Genomic DNA, 21,567 nt, shown 5'->3' with positions numbered 1-21,567 from the left:
TTCCAGTGTTGGGGCATTCACAACTTCTGGAGGCAAGCCGTTCCACTGATTAATTGTTCTAACTGTCAGGAAATTTCTCCTCAGTTCTAAGTTGCTTCTTTCCTTGATTAGTTTCCACCCATTGCTTCTTGTTCTACCCTCAGGTGCCTTGGAGAATAGTTTGAGTCCCTCTTCTTTGTGGCAACCCCTGAGATATTGGAACACTGCTATCATGTCTCCCGTAGTCCTTCCTTCTATTAAACTAGACATAGCCAGTTCCTGCAACCGTTCCTCATATGTTTTAGTCTCCAGTCCCCTAATCATCTTTGTTGCTCTTCTCTGCACTCTTTCTAGAGTCTCCACATCTTTTTTACATCGTGGCGACCAGAACTGAATGCAGTATTCCAAGTGTGGCCTCACCAAGGCATTATAAAGCGGCATCAACACTTCACGTGATCTTGATTCTATCCCTCTGTTGATGCAGCCTAGGACTGCGTTGGCTTTTTTGGCAGCTGCTGCACACTGCTGGCTCATATTTAAATGGTTGTCCACTAGGACTCCCAAGATCCCTTTCACAGTTACTACTACTGAGCAAGGTACCACCTATACTGTACCTGTGCATTCCATTTTTGTTGCCTAAATGTAGAACCTTACTCTTTTCACCATTGAATTTCATTTTATTAGATAGTGCCCAATGTTCAAGTTTGTCAAGATCCTTCTGTATCTTTAGCCTATCTTCTGGAGTGTTGGCTATTCCTGCCAGCTTGGTGTCATCTGCAAATTTGATGAGTTCCCCATTTATTCCCTCATCCAAATCATTGATGAAGATGTTGAAGAGTACTGGGCCTAAAACAGAGCCTTGGGGTACTCCACTGCATACTTCCCTCCATGTAGATGCAGTTCCATTGAGGACTACCCGTTGAGTGCGGTTGGTCAGCCAGTTACGAATCCATCTGGTGGTGATGCTGTCCAACCCACTTTTTTCTACTTTATCTAGTAGTAGGTTATGGGCTACCTTATCAAAAGCCTTACTGAAGTCCAAGTAAACTATATCAACGGCATTCCTCTGGTCCACTAATTTTGTCACATTATCAAAGAATGCAATAAGATTAGTCTGGCATGATCTGTTTTTAACAAATCCATGTTGGCTTTTGGATATTACTTTGTTTGCTTCTAGGTGTTCGCAAATTCGTTGCTTGATTATTTTTTCCAGAATCTTTCCTGGTATTGAGGTCAGGCTGATAGGTCTGTAGTTTCCTGGATCTATTTTTTTCCCTTTTTTGAAGATGGGAACCACATCAGCTCTTTTCCAGTCCTCTGGTAGTTCCCCGGTGTTCCAGGATCTCTGAAAGATATAATTCAGTGGTTCTGAGATCTCATCTGCTAGTTCCTTCAGAACCCTGGGGTGTAATCCATCCGGTCCTGGTGATTGGAACTCGTCTAGGGTAGATAGGTGCTCACTTACCATTTTCTTCCCTATTTCAATTTGTGTTCCTAATCTGATTTTTGTGGTGCTGCTTTTGATAGGTTGGACTGTTTTATCCCTTTGTGTAAAGACAGATGCAAAACATGAGTTAAATAGTTCTGCTTTCTCCCTGTTGCTTGTCACCTTCTTGCCACTTTCTCCTAGCAATGGACCAATTGTTTCCTTAACTTTTTTCTTGTTTTTAACATGTTGGAAGAAGCTTTTTTGGTTAATTTTTACTTTTGTGGCAAGCCTTTCTTCATTGTGAGCCTTAGCTTTCCTCACTTCATCTTTACAGGCTCGGGCTATTTGCTGATATTCTGCCTTAGTTATGTCCCCCTCCTTCCACTTGTTATACTTACCTTTTTTGTCTTTCAGTTTGTCAGATAGTTCTTTATGCAGCCATGCTGGTTTCTTTTGGGAGCTGTTATTTTTCTTCTTCATTGGTATTGTGCTAGACTGGGCTTTTGTAATCTCATTTTTCAAAATTTCCCAAGCTTCTTGAGTTGTTTTCCCCTTGAGGATTCTCATCCATGGAATTTTTCCCAAGCTCTCTCTAAGTTTATTGAAATTAGCTTTCTTAAAGTCCAAGACTCTAGTTTGACTTTGTTCTACTACTGGTGTTTGGATAATGTTGAATTCCAATATTGCATGGTCACTTGCCCCGAGGGTTCCTATGGCTTCAACACCTTCTATCATTTCCTCTCTGTTAGTGAGAATTAAGTCCAATATGGCTGATCCCCTTGTTCCCTTCTCTACTTTTTGGAAAACAAAGTTGTCTGCTAGGTTTGTTAGGAACCTGTTGGATCTTCCACTTGGTGCAGAGTTTGTTTCCCAGTTGATGTCAGGGTAGTTAAAATCTCCCATTGCTATTGTGGTGTGCTTCCTACATACCTTAGTTAGCTGACTAGCAAAAAGTTCATCTACTTCCTCTGCTTGGTTGGGTGGCCTGTAGTATAGACCTATGGCAATGTCATTTCCCCCACAACCTTTAATATTGACCCAAATGCATTCAAGATTGTTCTCATCGTTGTTGTGCTCTATTTCTGTAGAGACGTAGTTATTTCTTATATATAGTGCAACTCCACCTCCTCTTTTATTTGGTCTATTTCTTTTAAATAATTTAAATCCTTCTAGCTGTATGTTCCATTTGTCGGTTTCATCCAACCAAGTTTCTGTAATGGGAATAATATCATATCTGTCCTCTTTTACTTGAATTTCTAATTCGCCCTGTTTATTCCTCATACTCTGTGCATTGGTATATAGACATTTGAGTCCATTTTGATTGACCTTGTGTTTACTGTCTACATAACCTGTGTTATGCCTGACTGCCCCTATTTTCTTGCCATTTGTGTGATTCATGCACATGGTATGGCAATCACTATTAAATGCTTGGTTTTGCTTGACAGCGGGAGTGATAATCTTACCCACACACGCATCTATGTTACATGCACTTATAACCCTATGGATTTTAGTTTGCTGGGGACAGAAATGTTTTCTATCTATTAATTCTCTGTCCCCGCTCTTCAGTTTAAATGTTTATCAAGAAAATCTGTGAATTTAATGCTAAGTAACTCAGTCCCTTTCTTGGATGGGTGCAACCCATCTCTTTTGTACAGTTTTTCATTGGACCAGCTACAGGCATCATGACCAATAAAACCAAAGCCTTCCCTTTTACACCACTCCTTTAGCCAAACATTAAACTCTGCTACACGCTGGCCCTTCCCTTTTTGTTCCTTATATACAGGTAAAACCTCTGAAATGATAAGCCTACAACCCATACTATTAAGTTCATACCCCAAGTTCTGGAAATCATTCTGCACAGAAAGTACATCTTTCTGGGACAGATCATTAGTGCCAAGATGTATAATAGCATCAACGTCACAGTCCTTACTTGCATTCTTGACTATCTTAAGAATACGTCTCTTGTCTCTGCTGGTGGTAGCACCTGGCAGACACTTGACCTCTTTTGAAATCTCCGTATCCTCTCCTAAATTTACATCCCTTACAATTGAATCACCAACCAGAAGGTGACTTCTCTTTCTACATACCTTGATCTTCTTCTGTGACTGATGTGTGATACCTGGTTCCCCATTTCGCATTTCCGAAGAAGGTTCTTCGTTTTGGACCACGACCCCCTGCTTATTTGAGTCATCATCATCACAACTACCTTGATCTATCTCTTTAGTGTCCCCATTAAGGTCAGCAAGGGCACTATATCTGTTTTGCTGGGTCACAGCAAAAGCTGTGTGTTTATGGTTCACAGCTCTCAACCTGCCAGATCCCACGGTTGTCCAGACTGCTCTTCTCCTGCAAGATCTTTGTGGCAGAGGGGGCTGATAGCATGGCATCGCCATTGAGTGGAACGGCTGAAGTAGAGACCTAGTTTCTGCTTGGAGAGCACTGATTACAGATTCTAGATAGGTAATCTGTCTATGTAGACTAGTAATTTGTTTACAAAGGGGACAGTATCCAAATTTGAAAAGAGTACTGCGAAAGACAGGTGCAAAACAGCTATTACATTGAACTAAGCCGGTCATTTTGAAATAAAATAAAATCACAATCTCAAGCACACTAATCCAGAATGTATTATTGCTATTTTGGTTTATAGATATATGATTCGCGCGCCATTAGGCGCGCAGGCCCCCACCTCTGTGAGCTCTTTGTCTCTGTGACTCACCCCCCTTCTATCCAGCAAGCTCCAATCCCAGCTTCAGGAAGGTTCAAATGATCTTGAATGAGGAATGATTCTAGCGACATAACAAAGTAATATTCAGATGGAATAGATAATCCACAAAATATGTAAGCATTAAAATAAGTGAACCACTTTAGTACATATGCAGTATCCACTAAAGTTAACCAAAATTAGACTATTCATAACCAAAATGAGTAAGCGAATTATTTAATATTAATGGCAATACTTAGAATGAATTTTCTCTGAGCATTGCAACCAAATATTTAAATATAAACATCCTCAAGAAATAAAATCAAGTCTATAAAATAAAATCCAACATGTGGTGGTTCCAGGAAAAAGAGCATTGCCTGCATTTGTTAATCCAAAGTGCTGCCATAATACTTTATAAAATCAGAGCCTTGCTTATAATTGATGTTGTGGAACATCTGTTTGCTTATTTCTTCTCCTTGTTTTCATTGGATGGGTATTCAGAAATTGAAATGAGACAAGAAGACTCTCCTTAGAAGCAGTCATAGTTCTGGGTATCAAAACACCAGAATCTTGCAGTAGAAATAACAACTGCAATAACAATAGCACTAAGACATATATACCACCCCACATTGCTTTACAAATGAATTAAAACACTTTTTAAAAAATGAATAGCCGTCTGTTAACAGTGCTTCAGAGGACATTGGTTATTATAATCCAAAAATTATGTTTTAACTTTTTAACGTATCTCTATCTGACGTTGCACATTGTTTTGGAGTCCTATCAGTAACAGCACAGAACTACAAGAACTATTACTTCTAGCAATTCCAAATGTACAATTTTTCAGGTTTTGAATTTGCTTATCAAAGCTACCAGTAGTGAGTGAGTCACTGAAGCAAATTATTACCTCTTCACCTCAAAGAGGAAAAAAAATCATTCATCTCTCTATGATAAAGTGCCTTGTTAAGACACTTCCCATAGTCCAAGTAAATTATTAGAAGTAACAAGTGTCCTCTTTTCAAAGCTCTCAGATTAATTAACATTACATACATTTCTGGGCTTTCTTTCAGTTCCTCTTTTCCAAATCAGGTAAAAAATGTTCCTGACTGTAACATGGTAAAAATCAGCATTTAAAAAAATATTTTACATTTGCAATAATCTTTTGAAATAGAGATTTCTCTAGTGTAGTGAATCTGAAGACTCAATTGTTCTAATGTGTGTATATTGCTATTTAGACCAGTGTACAGCATGATAATACAAGTGGTTTTATGTAAGGCTTACTACAATATTCCTGGTTAACGTTTGACATGAGATATGTGATAAGGAGAAGTTCTTGCTCATTATAAAAATGGTTTTGGATACTAAATTATCAGGAGTCCTTAATAGAAGTTATACAGTAGTATTTTAAATATTAATGGTATTCCTAGAAGTTGCACTTAAATGTTGTTTACTATGTAGACAGTAGCATTTAGGGAGATGGCAAACATATCTGATCAGTTTACAGATGAAATGGTCTACTAAAAACTGAATGTCACAAAAACATTCTTATTCAGTCACAGAAAATAATTTGTTAAAATAGAGGCAATTGTCAAGTATGTTTTGTCCCCCTCTACTCCAATCTCTCCTATTACTGGAGAAAGTCTTTAGCAAAGCTCATTAGTGCTTTGCATGATTTTGTGTTGTTGGAGTGTTCAATTCTTGCAAAATCTTTGATATGCAGAATAGTTTTCTATCAGGCAGACCTGTAATATGGAATAGTATGGTCAACTGAATTGTTGACCATGGTTTGCTTTTTTTGCTTCCCTTGCTGTAAAGAATAATTTTCATTTGATAAAATTCATTTTTGTCTGTAGTTCCACTTATAAAAACCAAATATTTTAATGAGATACTTTAATGAGAGATACCTGATTCCTGTGACAGACTTACTGGCTTCACCTCTTCTTCCAGAGAAGCAATCCAAGGTTGCTAGTATGCTTTGGTGCTGATAGAGCAAGCTGAGACTTATTCTGAATTTGCAAGAAACATTGATGTAGATCCTGCCTCTTAGGCCAAAGACAGGATCAGTGTAGACAAGTCTACATTGTTATTTTTCTCCTCTCAGTAGTGTATGTGTGAAGTTGCTACAGTGAAAGCACTATAACATGACTGTTGATAACTGACATAACTGGAGGCAATCCAAACCTTTTGATATGAAAGACAGAAAACCCAAATGGTATTTCTTTTGCTGATAAAAATATAATAAAGTAATAGGTAGCTTGTTGCTCCCCCCATCTGTTTGGTAAGGAGGAAGTAGTTCTCAAAACTATAGGCTGGTTTACCCCACATAAGGGGTAAGGATAGCTCTGGTCAATCTTTTCCTTCCCCATTTCTACGAACTAGGGAAGGGAATACATTATAATGAACGGGAGAACACCTAGATAGATATATAAAAGAATAGGTTTGTTTGTAAGGCTTATGTTAATTTAAAGGTTCTGGAGAACCCAGTGTCCTCTTAAAGCTTATTTAATTATAAAGAAAAAGGGAAATTATATTGCACATTATAATTCTTGGGATGACATTTTCTTAAAATGAAAAGACATATAGTATGAATGCCTGGATTTTTTAAAAAATCAGCTTTAGGAATGTCCAAATGCTCTTCAGTTTGGTTAGACAGCAGCATTTCTAAACCACTCAGAATGCTGTAAAGCACTATGGAATGGTTTTTAAGTCTTAAGTGCTATTTCAGTCTGTAGCTTATTTGCTTGCTGTGTAAGTGGCAGATGTCTTTGCCTCAGTGATTTGGACAAGATGACTTTGGACAAGCAAAGTGAAATCACAGGGCTCCCCCCCCCCTTTTTTTTTTAAATTTATATTCTGCCTTTATTATTTTTACAAACATCCCAAGGCTGCGGACATATCCAACTCATCTTCCCCCTCCTATGATCCCGACAACAACCATCCTGTGAAATGGGTTAGGCCGAGAGAGATTGATTTGCCCAAAGTCACCCAGTTAGCTTTCATGTTCCAAAGTGACACTTGAACTCAGGGTCTGGACTTTAATCACTAGAGCAAACTGTCAAAGCTTTTAAAGAGCAGGCATTTTTAGTTCTTTAAGAGGTTTTTTTCCGGTTAGAGATGGATTAAAAAAAAGCTTTTGAGCCAGCAATGCAGGCTTATGCATTGCTGCCTTATGAACCCCAAATATGAGCATCCTTGATCAGACCCTCTCCCCAGGCTATTTGAAAAATAATCACCAGATGTGGCTGTATTGGTGTATCTGGTTTGTCCTGGTGGATGTTCATTATAGTTTGAAATAATATGAGTTAAAGTACTTACTCTAGTTAGTGAAGTTCCAGAAAGGTGCTATCTTTGAAAGAAGAGCTATAAATGGCATCTTCTTCACAAAATTGGACTTTATATTAAATAAATCACCATGTTTTTAAAAGTCTCCCTCTACTTCTCTACTATACATTTACAATGTGTGATTCGGATTATGCATTTATAATATGTATACTCTCTAAAGCAAAGATGGAATTAAAATCTTAAATTTTGATTATGTCCAAGGCTAGAAAGAGGGAAATGTATTAACGAATGTATTTACCTCAGTGAGCTGCACCGCACCAACCAACTGCGCTTAACTATAGTTACTCATCCTTCAGCACAATTCCACATTGCAACATACTAAAATAGCGGAGGGAGCAACAATTCTTTCGCCCGGGGAGGAAAACAAGAGTTCATGCCCGAGATGGGCGAATCTTTCCCGCCTCTCCCTGCAGGTCTCCGTATATTTACTTGCGCGGGTGCCTTATAATCCCCGTGTCCCACAGAGCCTCCGAGGACCGTCCCGCTGACCGCACCTCGGTTATGGTTGCCATGACGTCGCCCTGCTAACACCCCCTCGGTAGGCTTTGGCTCCGCTGGTGCCGCGTGCAGCTCGCTCGGACGCGCCCAAGCACGACTGCGCGAGACGGCCGTGGGCTTCGGCTAATTGTAGTGGCGGACGCGGTCACGTGCTGCAGCGCTCGGGGCCGCGCCTCTCCTCCCCCCCCATCCCCAGCCAGGCTCGTGCGCGCGCGCTCAGGTCCGAATGTTGTGAATAAAATGCGCCGTTTGTTACACCCCGGCGGCGCAGGCAGCTCTTAAAGGACCAGAGACCCGGGGTCGCCGGCGCCTTCTTGGACCTCCCCGGCTCTGGGGGCAACTCTGAGGAGGCTGCAGCTCCTCTGCAAGCGTGAAGGAAAACAAAGAAGCGACCGGAAACAGCCGTGGGGGGCGCGGGCACGGGGCTCGGAGCCGGCGCCCAGGAACTACGGCAGAAAGGACGGCTTATGTGGGGTGCAGCTGCACCCAGAGAAGGGGAGCCAGCAGGCAGGTAGGCAGATAGGGGCGAAGAGGGCTCTCCTTGTATGCATCCACAGCTGCGAGCTGGAGATGCACGGGGGAGGGGGGACGTGCCGCTTGGACTTAAAAGGACTAAGGCCCTTTTAAGCCCATAATTAAAATCGCGTTTTAAAAAATGCAATCTGGGTGGTGTTCCGTTTCTGCTAAAGATGGTTTTATGGGTGATGCTGCTGGGGGAGGGTCAAATGGCCCGGCGCTGCAAACTGCGGCTTCCCAACAACAAAAATCTAGTCCGGGGCATTTCCTCCTCCTCCTCCTCGATTGTCGTTTGCACCTGCAGCTCATCGAGACCTTAACGGAGGCAATTGATCATGTCTTTTGCAAAATGCGAAGGGCCGCTTTTGAGGTTTTTCTTCCCTGATCGAGAACCACGTCTCCTTTCAGCTGAGGGTGAGGCGGCTGCAAGCCCCAGAAAGGGAATGAAAAGGGAGAAAACAAAACGGCCGAGGTGGGGTATAAAGGAGGATCCGGCTGGTGGGTTTGTTCAGCGCGCGGTCACGGAAGGGGGGCAGCTTCCTGCTTGACTGACACGTGCGGCTTCTCTCGGCTGTTGTTGACGCCTTTGTCTTGGAGCGCGAAGGAGGCTCATCCCTTCCTGCGAGGCTCGAGGACCCGTCAGGCTCGGCTAACGAGGGTTGGGCGAGAGCCGCCCTCTTCTGCTTTTCTCTGGCTCACGTTTCCGTTTTGGCTGGGCAGGCCGGAGGACGAGGCGGTCTCCGCTCTCTTTGTTATTGCTTTTGTTTCGCGCGGAGCACGTGGCCCTGTGATCTCGCGGTTCTTAAAGTTACAGATCTCCAACCCTGGCTTCAGCGATCCATTTTGACTCCTTGGCTCCGGTCTCAAAAGAAAGAAAAGAAAAGAAAAGGAAAAAAAAAACAACCACAAGAGAAATCCCCAGAAAACCGCCTTCTTCTCTTAGAGCAGAGTGGGATGGGAAAGGAAATTGCGGGCGACCCCCGGGTGAAGATGAACGGCCACTGCCTGACCGAAATCAGGTCCGGCGTTTTGCAGCAAACGCAGAGCAGCTGTGTGTCAATTTATTCCATTTGTGATTGGCGGGCAATGACAGATTTCGAGACGGGGGGCTCCGAGTCGCTGGTTTGTGTTGGGAAACAAATTTCTGAAGGTGACTTGTGAATGCAAAGGACATGTGGAGGCAACAGGAACCAGAGTGGTAGCTCTTGGGGGAGGGCTCTTGGTTGCAAGTAGCTTGCCTCCTTTTCTCTCTTATACAGAGGGGATGTCCTTTTTGAGCGTTTATGGCCCTGGTGGTTTCCTGCCATGAGCTCCTCTAAAGCTGCTAGCGCTTTTCCTTTGCTGCCGCTCTCCAGATGTCTGTGACTTGAACTTCATGAAGTCCTGATAGTATGACGTGGGGAGGGGGAATTGTGGGGGGCGTGTTCCGAATGATGGAGCCTGCATGTGGCAGATGCAACCTTATAGGTGTTTTATTTCAAGATGCCAGTTCTATGAAGAGCCACCTCTTGAACAGAGCCCGTCTCCTTTTTGATTCTCCCCAAGTTTGCGAACCTGTCTTATTACCCGGAAATACTGGAAACATACTGCAGCTTTTTCCATGAGAGCGAAACATTTTCCTTCCTTGGTTTCTCCAAATGGATACAGAACTGAACGGTTTGAATTGAAATGGAGGAGAGACACAGGAAGTGTAAGCAAAGTAATTGGTTATTAGGTTTGGTTTTAGAAATGAGAGCAAATAAAATGGAAAATTTCTACAAAAGGAGAAAAATCTTAATATTGCTTTGAAGAGTTGTTGCCGCTGGGGGCTGTTGTTACTCTAAAATAATTAAAAGAGAATATGAGTAGAAATCAAAATTGCTATTTAATTTTGTGACATAGTAACTGGTCTACCAATAATTTCTGACTGATCTACCAATCAGAAAACATAACTGCCAGATCAGCGGCCCCCAATCTTTTGGGCATCAGAGACCAGTTCTCTGGAGAGAGGTTATTCCATGGACCAGAGGAAGCATGGTTTCACATGCTGCCTTCATCCCTTGGATGGGGCTTTGCTTGTTTTCTCCACCCCGTTTCTGGGATGCTGTGGATCGGTGTCTAGGAACCCATCCCAGATGAATTCATCTGTCTTGAAGTATATTGATATATCCTTTTTCTTCATTCTTCTCTGTCTTTGTTTCTCTATTTAACTTGGAATTAAGTTTATGCGGAATTTGAAGCATGTGGTAGTGACATGCTTCACAGGAAATGTGGAGAGATGGGGCTGGCACACTCTGAGATTTCCCCAGTATCTGTACTGCCATGATGATTTGGTACATTTTTCCTTTTAAAACTAGTGTTTTATAGGAAGCACAATATTATTTTCTGTGTCATGTCTGGTGAGGCCTGAAGGCAAATATGCATTATATATGTTAGCTGATTGCCACTCTGTACAGTTAGAGGTCACAGAACTCATGAGATTTAACATAATGGAACAGCTAGAAGGCTTGGATGATGTCTGAGAAGATACTTGGCTTAGGTGCGGGAAGATTTCCCCAATCTGTATTTGGATTTCAGTTCCCACAATTCCCAGATAGCTTTCCTTTGAGAATCAGGATCCCAGAGTATCTGGAGGGTCCCACATTGAAGAAAGCTGTTCCACTAGATGCCCTATTATGTTATTCTGAAGTTTTTTTCTCAGTTGACATAGCAGTGCTGATCAGTGAAAATAATTGCTTTATTGTGTCAGTTAACTGCACTTGAAATGGAAAGCTTTTATAGCAATGGCTAGCCAAGGAATGATTAGATGAATTGACACATTGTGAGTTGCCAGACAGTTTTTATTTGCCACTAGTAGATATGCAGTAGAGTTGATAGTTATGATGAAAAGAGTACCTTCTCCTAACCTTTAGGTCTCCTGCTGAGTGTCCAATAATAACATTATTTGAATCAGGGGCAGTGTGATTGCCATTCCACTCTAAGTGGGAAAGTACCTTGGGCCTGTTCAGATCTTTTCTTTTGCATTTATATGTTTAAAACAGTCCTTTAATTTGGGGAAGTTGCAAAGACTTTACTTTGTGACAGTTAAAATGGTGATACATTTGATAGACCTGGGATGCCACAGTCACCATAGAACCTAGTCAATCTTGTCAGAAAAGCTAATTAGAGTTAGACTTAATTGGCTGTGGGATAGGAGACCTGCATGAAATCTCATGGCTGTAGGCTGATTAAGAAACAACAAAAAATATTTGGGGAGTAGACAGTGGCAAACCACTTCTGATCAGTTGCCAAAAGACATGCATGAATGTCTCCATAAGCCACTAGTAGATGAGTTGCATTTGAGTTTTACTTGTTACTTTTAAGGAGCAGCAAGAGTCTCTTTAAAAATTGTGAAAAGATTCATCTGGTTTCTTGTAAAACTGCTTGTGGAATATCTCACCCTATAATTTAAGACAGAACAAGAAGTGGCAACTTAAGGTGGATAATGGACAAAGGCAAATATTTTAGGTGTTTGCATTTATTTTTAATGTTTAATCTGTCTTGAAATGAGTCTTGATGAAGTGGGAAAGTGGTGTTAAAACCCAAACAACAATTGAAATACTTTACAGTAGTGAGAAAGGGAGAGATACCTTCCTCAGCTCAGAGCCGGAAATAGAGAACGGTTAGGTTTTTTGTAGAAATACCACGTAATACTAATGCCTTCAAAATGAAAAGTAAAATCTTCAAGTTAACTTATGTCCTGATAAATCCATGGCCAATTATATAGTTGTTCTGGCAATAATGTGGAGGCAAATACCATTATACCCAGGCATGTTAAACTGGCAGCCCACGGGCCACATACATTATTTTACAGCCCGTGATGTAATTGGGTTTGATACCTCTGATTATACCAGTACAATAGGTACCAGTAGAATTTGTTTGGAGGTGACAAGGAGTTTGTCTTTTTGAGGCATACAACTCCTTGTACCCTTGTATATTGCAATTGGAAATTCCAGCTCACTCAGCATTGGCTTCAGTTGGCAGAGGTGGGGAAGTACAGCAGTGAATTGCTTTGTGTTTGTGCAAGAGTATTTATAAGTAATTCTAGCCATTTTACAAATATAGTTACTGACTGTTCTTGTTACCCTAAAGGTGGCTGCTGTATTTGTCCTCTCTAAAATATATTTTTTTCTTCAACAAGCCAGGCAAACAGATGACTGTGGAGAAATGATTATTGCAAAAGAACAGGAGGGCAATTCTGATCAGTAACACAGGCCATTATCTTTGTATACCAAATGCCGTGATGGTCTGCTCCTGCTGAGCCAGAATTAGAAAAAAATTGACTGGAGAAAGATGATTCTGTTTTTTCTAAGTCAATTGCCTTGACCTTTCTTGAATTTACTATTTGATTATGGGGTGTTCATTTAGGACATCACAATCTCCCATTGGAATAATGTAGCAAGTTCTAAATTATTTGGAAAGGAAAGATAGCTTATTAATTTGCTTTGTGCTGTCTGTTTTTAACATTAATATGGCACTGTTGCAATGTTTGGGTATTGTTCTGCTTTTTATACAGTTTAAACAAGGTCACTCCAAACTTGCTACTGGTTGTCCATTTTTTCTTTCAGCAATAAACATAAAGGATTTTCTAATACCAGACATGAAAAAAAAAGTTTAATTCATAGAGAGCAATGGGAATCAGTTGTCCCTTGAAGTATAAACTCTCACATTGCCAACAAGATTGGATATTTTTCTGTAGAGGGGGAGTTGTCGGCTACCATTTTTGTGTTAAATATGTGTTTAATTATAAACTACAATGTAAGTTGTCTTTAAAAAGTTACAGCGTTCCTAGGAGGGGAATTTATTTAGAAAACATGTGGAAATTATACAAATTCATGTGTAAGAATAATGAATTAATAGAAAATCATGATGCTTCAGCATGTAAAGAACCGAATACCTGCTTTTAAAATGAAATTGTAGGTAAATTACAAAAGTGACTATGCATAGCCACAGTGAAAACATTTGAGAAATATTTGTCCAATATTAGAAATAAATTTGCAACTAATAATGATACTGCTAGTCCTCAAGTTGTGATGGCAATTGGATCTGGAATTTCCTTGTAAAGTGTGACATCATGGGACTGCATCAGTTAGCAGTCTTGGTTGCCGTTTTAACCTCAGTACTGTGGATTGTTAAGTGGGAAGAGATTAAAGTTCCAGTCTAGGCTCACCGTGTGTTTATTTGTGTGGCATGGTTAGTGCTATGATGTATGCCCGTGATGGCAAACCTATGGCACGTGTGCCACAGGTGTCACGCAGAGCCCCCTGCGGGCAGGTGAGCCATCCCTCCAACTCGGCTCCACCGTGCATGCACGTGTGCCTCCCGCTGGCCAGCTGACTTTTCGGTCTCTGCCCCGCATGCGCGGGGGTCAGGTGCACATGCACGCAGGAAGAATGTGGCATCTCTCCCACACTCCGCTTTTGGTCCCAGGAGGGTTCAGGGAGGCCTGCTAGGCCCAAAACAGGGTGCGGAGGGGGTTGCAAGCATAAGCGCAGGGGAAGGGGGGTGCAGGGGGGGTGTCACACACACATTGCATTGTGGGTGTGGGCACACACGTGTACACTGTTGCACATTCACATGTTTTTGGCACGCGAGGACAAAAAGGTTAGCCATCTGCCCAGCTATGGAGACTGGGCAGATGATGAGGTCCTGCTCTGTAGTAGGGTTCTTCATGGGGGGAAAGTGGCAGGAATGACTTACAACCTTTCCAGATTTCCCATTCACTCTTCTTGTGGGAAGCTGGCAGAGAAAGTTGCAAATGATAGATCACTTGACTGTGGCTTGCTATGATGTCATAATTGCAAGGTGGGCCCTCGGATTGCAATCAAGTGGCCATGGGGATGTGTTATTTGTCAACTGGTGTTCAGTGCTATTGTAATTTTGAATGGTCGCTGAATGAGTGGTCACAATTCAAGGACAACCTGTAAATGGGCTTAGGTGGTGATCTAGGCAGAGAGTGAGCATGTTAATGACTGCTACAATTTGCACATGTAATCCTGAATTCAATTACGGCCATGAGTTAAGGACTACCTGTACACTCCTATTGGCCAGCCAGTGGTCCTGCTTAGAATGAGGAGATCCCTTTTGTGTAAAGGAGACACTAGGGGAGCTCTTGGAGGTCTGATGTGAGGAATGTTCTTGAATAAAATAAGCTGACTTCACTTAGAATTGGACACCAGCTGGCCTGGTCCAGTGAAGGTGACCAGGAAACACTGTGGAACTTAGTTATCTGACAGAAATTTGAGCCAGTTAGTCCCAAGGAAGTGGGCAGAGCCCTCAGGCTTTGAATTCTGTCATTTGGACTTGTGCGTCCTTCCTACTTGGTTAAAGTCCACAAAAGGTACTTTTTGTCTCTAGACAATGATTAATGCCTCATGGGTGGGGTAGAACTGCCTGCATTGAAAAGGGCTCTTGTATGACTCCTCTCAAGAGGCAATTTTTGGATCTGTTGGTGGGCAACTTTCATTTCAAAAGTGTTGGATGGTGTCGCCCATTGTTGAAAGGGTGATATGCACCAGGGGTGGGTTCCTGCCAGTTCTAACCTCTTCTATAGAAGAGGTTCCACAAATCTACAATGCCATTTAGAACCGGTTCCAGCTCCCTCCCCCCGCCTATCTGCACATCATCAAGATGAAGAGCGAGAGGAGGAATTCTGGGAGTTGAAGTCCACAAGTCTTAAAGCTGTCAACACCCCTGGGGTATTTTTTTCTAAAAGGGTTAGGGGTGCAAGGGTCTTGTAACTTGACAGCTTTAAGACTTGCGTGCTTCAAATGCCAGAGTTTCTGAGCCAACATTTTGGTTGCTAAGCAAGAGCGTTGTTAAGTGAATTTCACCACATTTTACAAGTTGGGCCACACCCACCCAGTCACATGACTGCCAAGCCACTCCCACTCAGTCACATGGCTGGCAAGCAACTCCCACCCGGTCACATGGCCGGCAAGCCACTCCCACTAAGCAGGCCACACCTACAGAAGAGGTTCTAAAAAAATTTGAAACTTACCACTGATATGCACCCAACCTTAAAGGGTCCTGGACATTATCTGCACATTAAAGCACACTATCTGATCCCTTTTCATGTAGGGTTACCAAAAGGAAACCAGATTAGAGTGCTTAAAATGCATTTGTTGTGTTTGTGGATCTTCAGTGGAGAGTTTGATATGGGGATGGTGTCCATTCCAGCCATTCTCGCTCAGCTTTATTAAGAGGCTTTGTTTCAAGGCGCTCATGCTGTGGTCACTTTCTGCTTGAATTATTGTTATTTGTTCTATGTGGGGCTGCCCTTGGAGGCCATCTTATAATAGGTCCACAGTGCAGCAGTATATGGCAATACTCTGTGATTTATCCATATTATATGACTGCTGCATAAGTTGCACTGGCTACCAGATACTTTCTAGATGTAGTTCAAGGTGTTATCACCTTTTAATGGCACAGGGCCAATTATTCATGGGACCACTACTCTCCCTGTTCCACTAGGTCTAATAGGGTGGTGTGTTTCTGGCCATACATAGATATACATATACATGTATATATGTATAATCTATTATCTATCTATCTATCTATCTATCTATCTATCTATCTATTTATCGTCTTATAAAGTTCAAGTTTAATAATGGCTATTAAATGTGATTAGCAATAATATTGAAAGAACATAAACTCCATTCAAAAATTTGAAGCCTTCCTCAAATTAGAATAAGAACCATAAACTTTGCCAAAAGCCATAGGAGCAGTTTATATACGTTCCAAAAGACATAAGAGCATATGGCAAACAGCATTAAACCATACAATCAAAACAGTAGGAAACAGCTGGGAGATTGGATGGTGGACATGTTAAAGAGGGACTAAATGAAGGTAAGAAAATACTAGCAAAACTGAACAAATTGTTTCTGGTTTTTTTTTTCTATTGAGAATATAGGACACTGATATTTGTACCTTTTCTATTAGGAAAATCAGATGGGCTAAGACAACTAGGATAACAAGATGAAGTTTTAAACCAAGCTATAATAAATCCCCAAATCCAGAGAATATGCACTGAAGACCTCTTAAAGAATTTAAATTTGAAACTGCTGGATTTTCATTCAAAAAACAAATTTTCTTTAACGTCATCATTTGTTCTTGGAACCAGATTTTCTTTAACGTCTTTAGGCCTAGAAAATTATGCTTGTTTTACAAAGAAGAGTTGGAGAACAATAAATGAAACTATGACCAAATTGGATTAAAATCTCTATGCGTATGCCTTCAAGTCAGTGTTGACTCATGGTGATTGTCTGAATAAGTCCTTGTAGTTTCCTTGGCAAGATTTTTCAGAGTTTTGCATTGTTCTGGCCTCTATGGTTGAAAGGCTGAGTGCTCATGGTCACCCAGCTGACTTTGTAAATAAGATGGCACTAGAACTCACAGTCTCCCAATGTCTAGGCTGTTGCCTTAACCGCTACACCAGATTGGCTCTCTAGATTATTATCTCATTTGTTGGATATGGTTGAAAATATTAGAGAAAAATAGGTGAATACATAGCCGTGCAGAAAATTGTCTTGGCTTCTACCAAGATGTTTTCTTAAGAATATTCTATCCTTTTTTGGTGAGTATCATACCACCTTTATAATACGGTAGATGCTACCTATCTGGATGTTCAGAAATCCAATGTTGAACAAAAAATATCTCACCCAAACCCCTGAGGATAGGTGTTCTCATAGAGTGGCAGCTAGCTACAAAAAAAGGAAATAAGATAACAGATAATTCTCATATTGGCAAGATGTGCAAAGTGGGTTCATGTTTGGACCTGTTTTTTTAAAACTTGTGTCTAAAATATCTCAAGGGGAGGATTAAATTATGAATTTACCAGCTTTGCCTATGATACCAAAAAGGGGGAATTGAAAAGAGTTCCTAAATGCTGCTTCTAATGGGCTTCAAAATATCAAATGTGCTTCAGGATCAACAAATGCAAAGTGGTGCTTGCTGACATAAAAGATACAAGTTTCACCTACACTTTAACGTGGTCTGAACAAACAGTAACTGGCCAGAAAGAGAGTTTGGAGTCACGAAAAACAGTTTGAGGTAACTATCAATCCTCTATGCAGGTGCTTTTTAAAAAAAGGTCAAATTTTATGGTTGGAATCATTAATTTGAAAATAAAACTGCCAATATTCTTTCACAAATCTTAAATGAGACTCCAGTTGGAATATTACGTATGGGTCTGATCATCACATATTATGAAAAGATGCAAAAAAGGCAAATAATTTATTAAGACGAAGACTGTCTCCTCTACAGGAAAATCTGTAGCAAAGAGTGTCTCAGTCTTTTGATCATAGTTGTAGAATTTGAGGTCATCCAGTGAATAAATGCAGGATAATTCAGGAGTCACAGAATTAAATGCGTTTCTTTTTACACAGTTAAACTATGGAATTCACTGCTAGCAGTTGTAATGGTTTGAATTCTAATTTGAATGGTTTTTAAAGAAAAATAATATTACTGTTTATTACAACCTTTCCTAAAAGCTGACTGCTGTGTAGTGACGTTAGAATGTTAGTATATTCTTACATTTTTAAAATTTGACTCTGGATGTAGCTTATTAATATATACTTCATCCAAATGGTGTTGGAATTACAGTATTTTTCGGGGTATAATACATACTTCCCCCCCCCCCAAAAAAGATGTTAAAATCTGGGTGTGTCTTATACACTGAATACACCATTTTTGGCCTACCTAAATCCTGTCCCCTTTCCAAAAAATAGATGTGCAGAGGGTTTGGGAGGCTTGCAAAGTGCTCCTGGGGGCAGGGGAAAGCAAAAATGAGTAAAAAACAGGCCGGTCGGCCTCCCCAGCCTCCAGGAGCACTCTACAAGCCTCCTAAAGCCTCCCCATTTTTACAGAAAAACGGGCCTTTTTTGCTCCCACAGTCCCCAGGAGCATTCTACAGGCCTCCCAAAGCTCTGCATGCCCCCCCCCTTTTTTTTTTTTGCAAAAAAACCAAGGCGTGCAGAGGTTTTGGGAGGCCTGCAGAGTGCAAAAACTTTTTTTTTTAAATTTACCTCTTCAAAATCATGGTACGTCTTATAATCCGGTGTGTTTTATAATCCAAAAAATACGGTAATAATGGGGGTGTTTATGTTTATCAGTGCAGGACATTTAGGACTTTCTTTGCTAATTTCATTGTATGGTCACATGTGATCTATGGTTTGTCGGATCTGGATATTCAAAGTTTAAATCTCTTTCAGCCACAGGCTTTCTTGGCCTATTTGCTGTCTTATATTGTTAAATTATGTGTCTTGGTTGTCCTGTGGATTAAGCTGGAGTGCTCTGAGTTTCTTAAAAGAAAGGAAGAGATAAAATTGGATTCACAACTAGATTTAATTAGAAGAGGTAGAAGAGAATGAAAGATAGGAAGCAGAAAAGGCATAGAAATGAACAAGCAAGTCAGAATTACTACGTTAGATATTCAGGGAGAACTTTTAAATGGAGACCACGTACTATGAAGAAAGTCTTAGTCTATCACTGAATATGTGGGAATTTTTTCACCTCTTGCTGTTGTGTTACGGCCTACCAGTGATGTTCCTCTAGCACAGGGGTGTCAAACTCGATTTCCTTGAGGGTCACATCAGGGTTGCGTTTGACCTTGGGGGGCTAAAGTGGGCATGGCCAGCTCGACATCATTCATATTGGCAACGGATGTGGTGGCCTGAGTCCTATGCTAGCAAAAATGGGCTCCCGAGCTACGTCTTTGGCTGAGACAGCCTCCTGCAACCCTCTGCCAGCAAAAATGGAGCTCAGAAGGGCTGCCAACAGCCAATGCATGCTTCGTTTTCAGCTGCGATGGCCTCCTGCAACCCCCTGCCAGCAAAAATGGAGCTTTCACTAGCTCCGTTTTTGCTGGCAGAGGCACCTCAAGCCGATCCTTCTCTGTTTCCAGAACAGCCGCAGTGGCCGGATCCACTCCCCTGGCCTTGAGTTTGACAACCGTTCTCTAGTATAACTCTTCTAGAGGTTATTCTGATTTAACACTTAAAACGCTTTTTATTCTAGAGCTTGTGTTCAATAGCTGTTTCACCACTTTTTGCAGATCCCAAAGAACCAGTGAGGAACTGTGTTTGGCGTGTGAGATCCAGCATCACCTTTTGCCTTGTGAACATCCCCAATGCGACCATGGGAACTGGCAGTGAATAGGTGGCCTCCTGTCCCATTTGACCAGCAACAATTCCCAGGGGAGAGCTGTGGCAGCCCAGCACACCTCAGGAGAAGGTACAGTGCTTCCTCTTTTAACTAATGTTGATAATCAGTGCAAACCAGCATTCTTCCTTTGGGCTTGAGGGGACTCAGAGGCTTGATGTGCCTCCTTAAAACATGTCACAGGGATTGTGCTGCAGGACTACAGATGACACCTCTGGTTTTTAAAGAATTCATATGTGGTTTAAAATAGCAGCACTCCATTCCATATTAAAATAAATGTAAATTTTGCCTCAATTCTTGACCACTTAGTGTCCATATTAGCTTCTCAGAAACGTAATGAAAATGATTTTTCACTTTCTCTTCTGAGATATGTTTGGATTATCCAGTCGAGTCAGTTATATTTCTTCACAATCCCACATGTCGTATTGGGCAGGTCCTCTCTCCAGTTGTTTCGAAATAATCTCGGTTCAACTAGGAACTCTCACTTGCTGTGACTGCCTTCTATAAGGAAGCCAATATAGCCAAGAAAACGTGTTCAGTTTCTTGGTGAGCTTTATAGATCTTCAACAAGAAATCTTTTATAAGCTTATGGACAGGTTTATTACGGTCACATTACTATTGATGTGGGACAGATATCAGAAATGGTTGGAAATAAACTTTTGCTCCATGGATGAACCATTCATCATAAGCTTGTGTTTTATGACTATATCTACTTCTAGATAATGAGATGGTTTTGCCCAGTTGCTTGGACTCTTGTCATGCCCAGAACGTTATCCGTGAAACCGAGTGAGGTTGCAGAGCTTTGTGCATTTCTTCTCCTGGCATTTTTTTCTCTGCAGAGTGAAGGAATGACACATAGAATCCTGGCAGTTATGCTACAGAATTCAGTGTATTTGAATGCACTAATTGCATTTACGGCCTAATTTGCTGCATGAGCATCTAAACCTGGCTCCACCCCATATAATATTACTATGTTGACCTATCCTTGACATTAAAAATTGGTGTAGCTAAGAGGTCAGCACATATAAGTGGCCAGCCCCTACGGTCACCCCTCTATATTTCTCTCCCCGCAACTGGCAACACAGCCCTCCTTTCCGGCACCACTGGGGCCGACGTGAGCGACCTCTACAAACTCTCCTAGCCCAGGATGAGAACTACTTGCACCCGGCTTTTTTCCAGCAGCAGCAGCCACAGCCACAAGTCTCTGTAGATGAGCACCCAGCGTATGTTCTGGCCACCACGCCACCACGAATGCTTCACCCAGCGGCACACACATCCCACCAGCATCCATTCATGGTGGATCTCCATGACCAGGTAAGGTGGATGTTGTGTCATAAATACTTTTGAAAACCTATGGCTGGGATATTGTCCCGCCTACATTTGGAAGAGTCTATTGGCCAAAGATAGTAAAACCATAAGAAGTTACCGCTTCTTATGTACTGAAAAGGGTAAATTGTGTTATTGGATGTACCGTAGCCAAGACAGAGCATTCTTTGAAAGCTTTTGCCTGTGAAACACTATATAACTGATAGTGTGAACCATCCTTTAAAACTGTTTGAGATATAGCAGTTATTGGATCCAGTTGTTGACTGAAAGAATGGCAATGCAAGACCATGTGGGGGAATATAAAACTGCTCCTAAGTGCAGCACATGCTGTGTAGTTGCCTGGCTGTTTTACTTGCAGGTGATGATGAGCGAAATTATAACTTCATAGGAAAGAGCATGCTTTTGTACGGGTAACAATCTAAGCTGATTCTTTAATATCTTCAACTGAAAGATTCACATCTTTTGGTTGGGAAGCACTTCTGCTTGAAACCCTGAGGTACATTTTCCTCATTTCATTCACAGAATTTCCCCTTTTTGCTGCTAGTGATGGAATGCAAAAAGCAATGAAAGTTTCTGTGTCGGCCATTAGGACCATTGTGAA

General features: G+C 41.4%; 1 protein-coding gene across 7 annotated transcripts in view; it reads left to right on the top strand.

Moving 5' to 3' along the window:
* Nucleotides 1–21,567, top strand: part of RNF44 (ring finger protein 44) — an 83,922-nt gene that overhangs the window by 43,999 nt on the left and 18,356 nt on the right. For 3 of the 7 annotated variants that reach the window (XM_081967895.1, XM_081967896.1, XM_081967897.1), the window contains exons 3-4: nucleotides 19,534–19,712; nucleotides 20,726–20,954. In XM_081967895.1, the coding sequence (XP_081824021.1) occupies nucleotides 19,609–19,712; nucleotides 20,726–20,954 (333 nt within the window). In that variant the 5' untranslated portion in view covers nucleotides 19,534–19,608. Of the gene's footprint in view, nucleotides 1–8,142; nucleotides 8,458–8,923; nucleotides 9,482–9,984; nucleotides 10,153–19,533; nucleotides 19,713–20,725; nucleotides 20,955–21,567 lie in introns of those variants that run through there. The other 4 variants (XM_081967900.1, XM_081967894.1, XM_081967898.1 and 1 more) reach the window with 3 other exon arrangements.

This window comes from Natrix helvetica, assembly GCF_964273705.1.
Source record: "Natrix helvetica genome assembly, chromosome: 1".
Lineage (NCBI taxonomy): Eukaryota > Metazoa > Chordata > Lepidosauria > Squamata > Natricidae > Natrix > Natrix helvetica.
The sequence above is the reverse complement of the archived record's forward strand: the minus strand, read 5'-3'. Positions and strand labels throughout refer to the sequence as shown.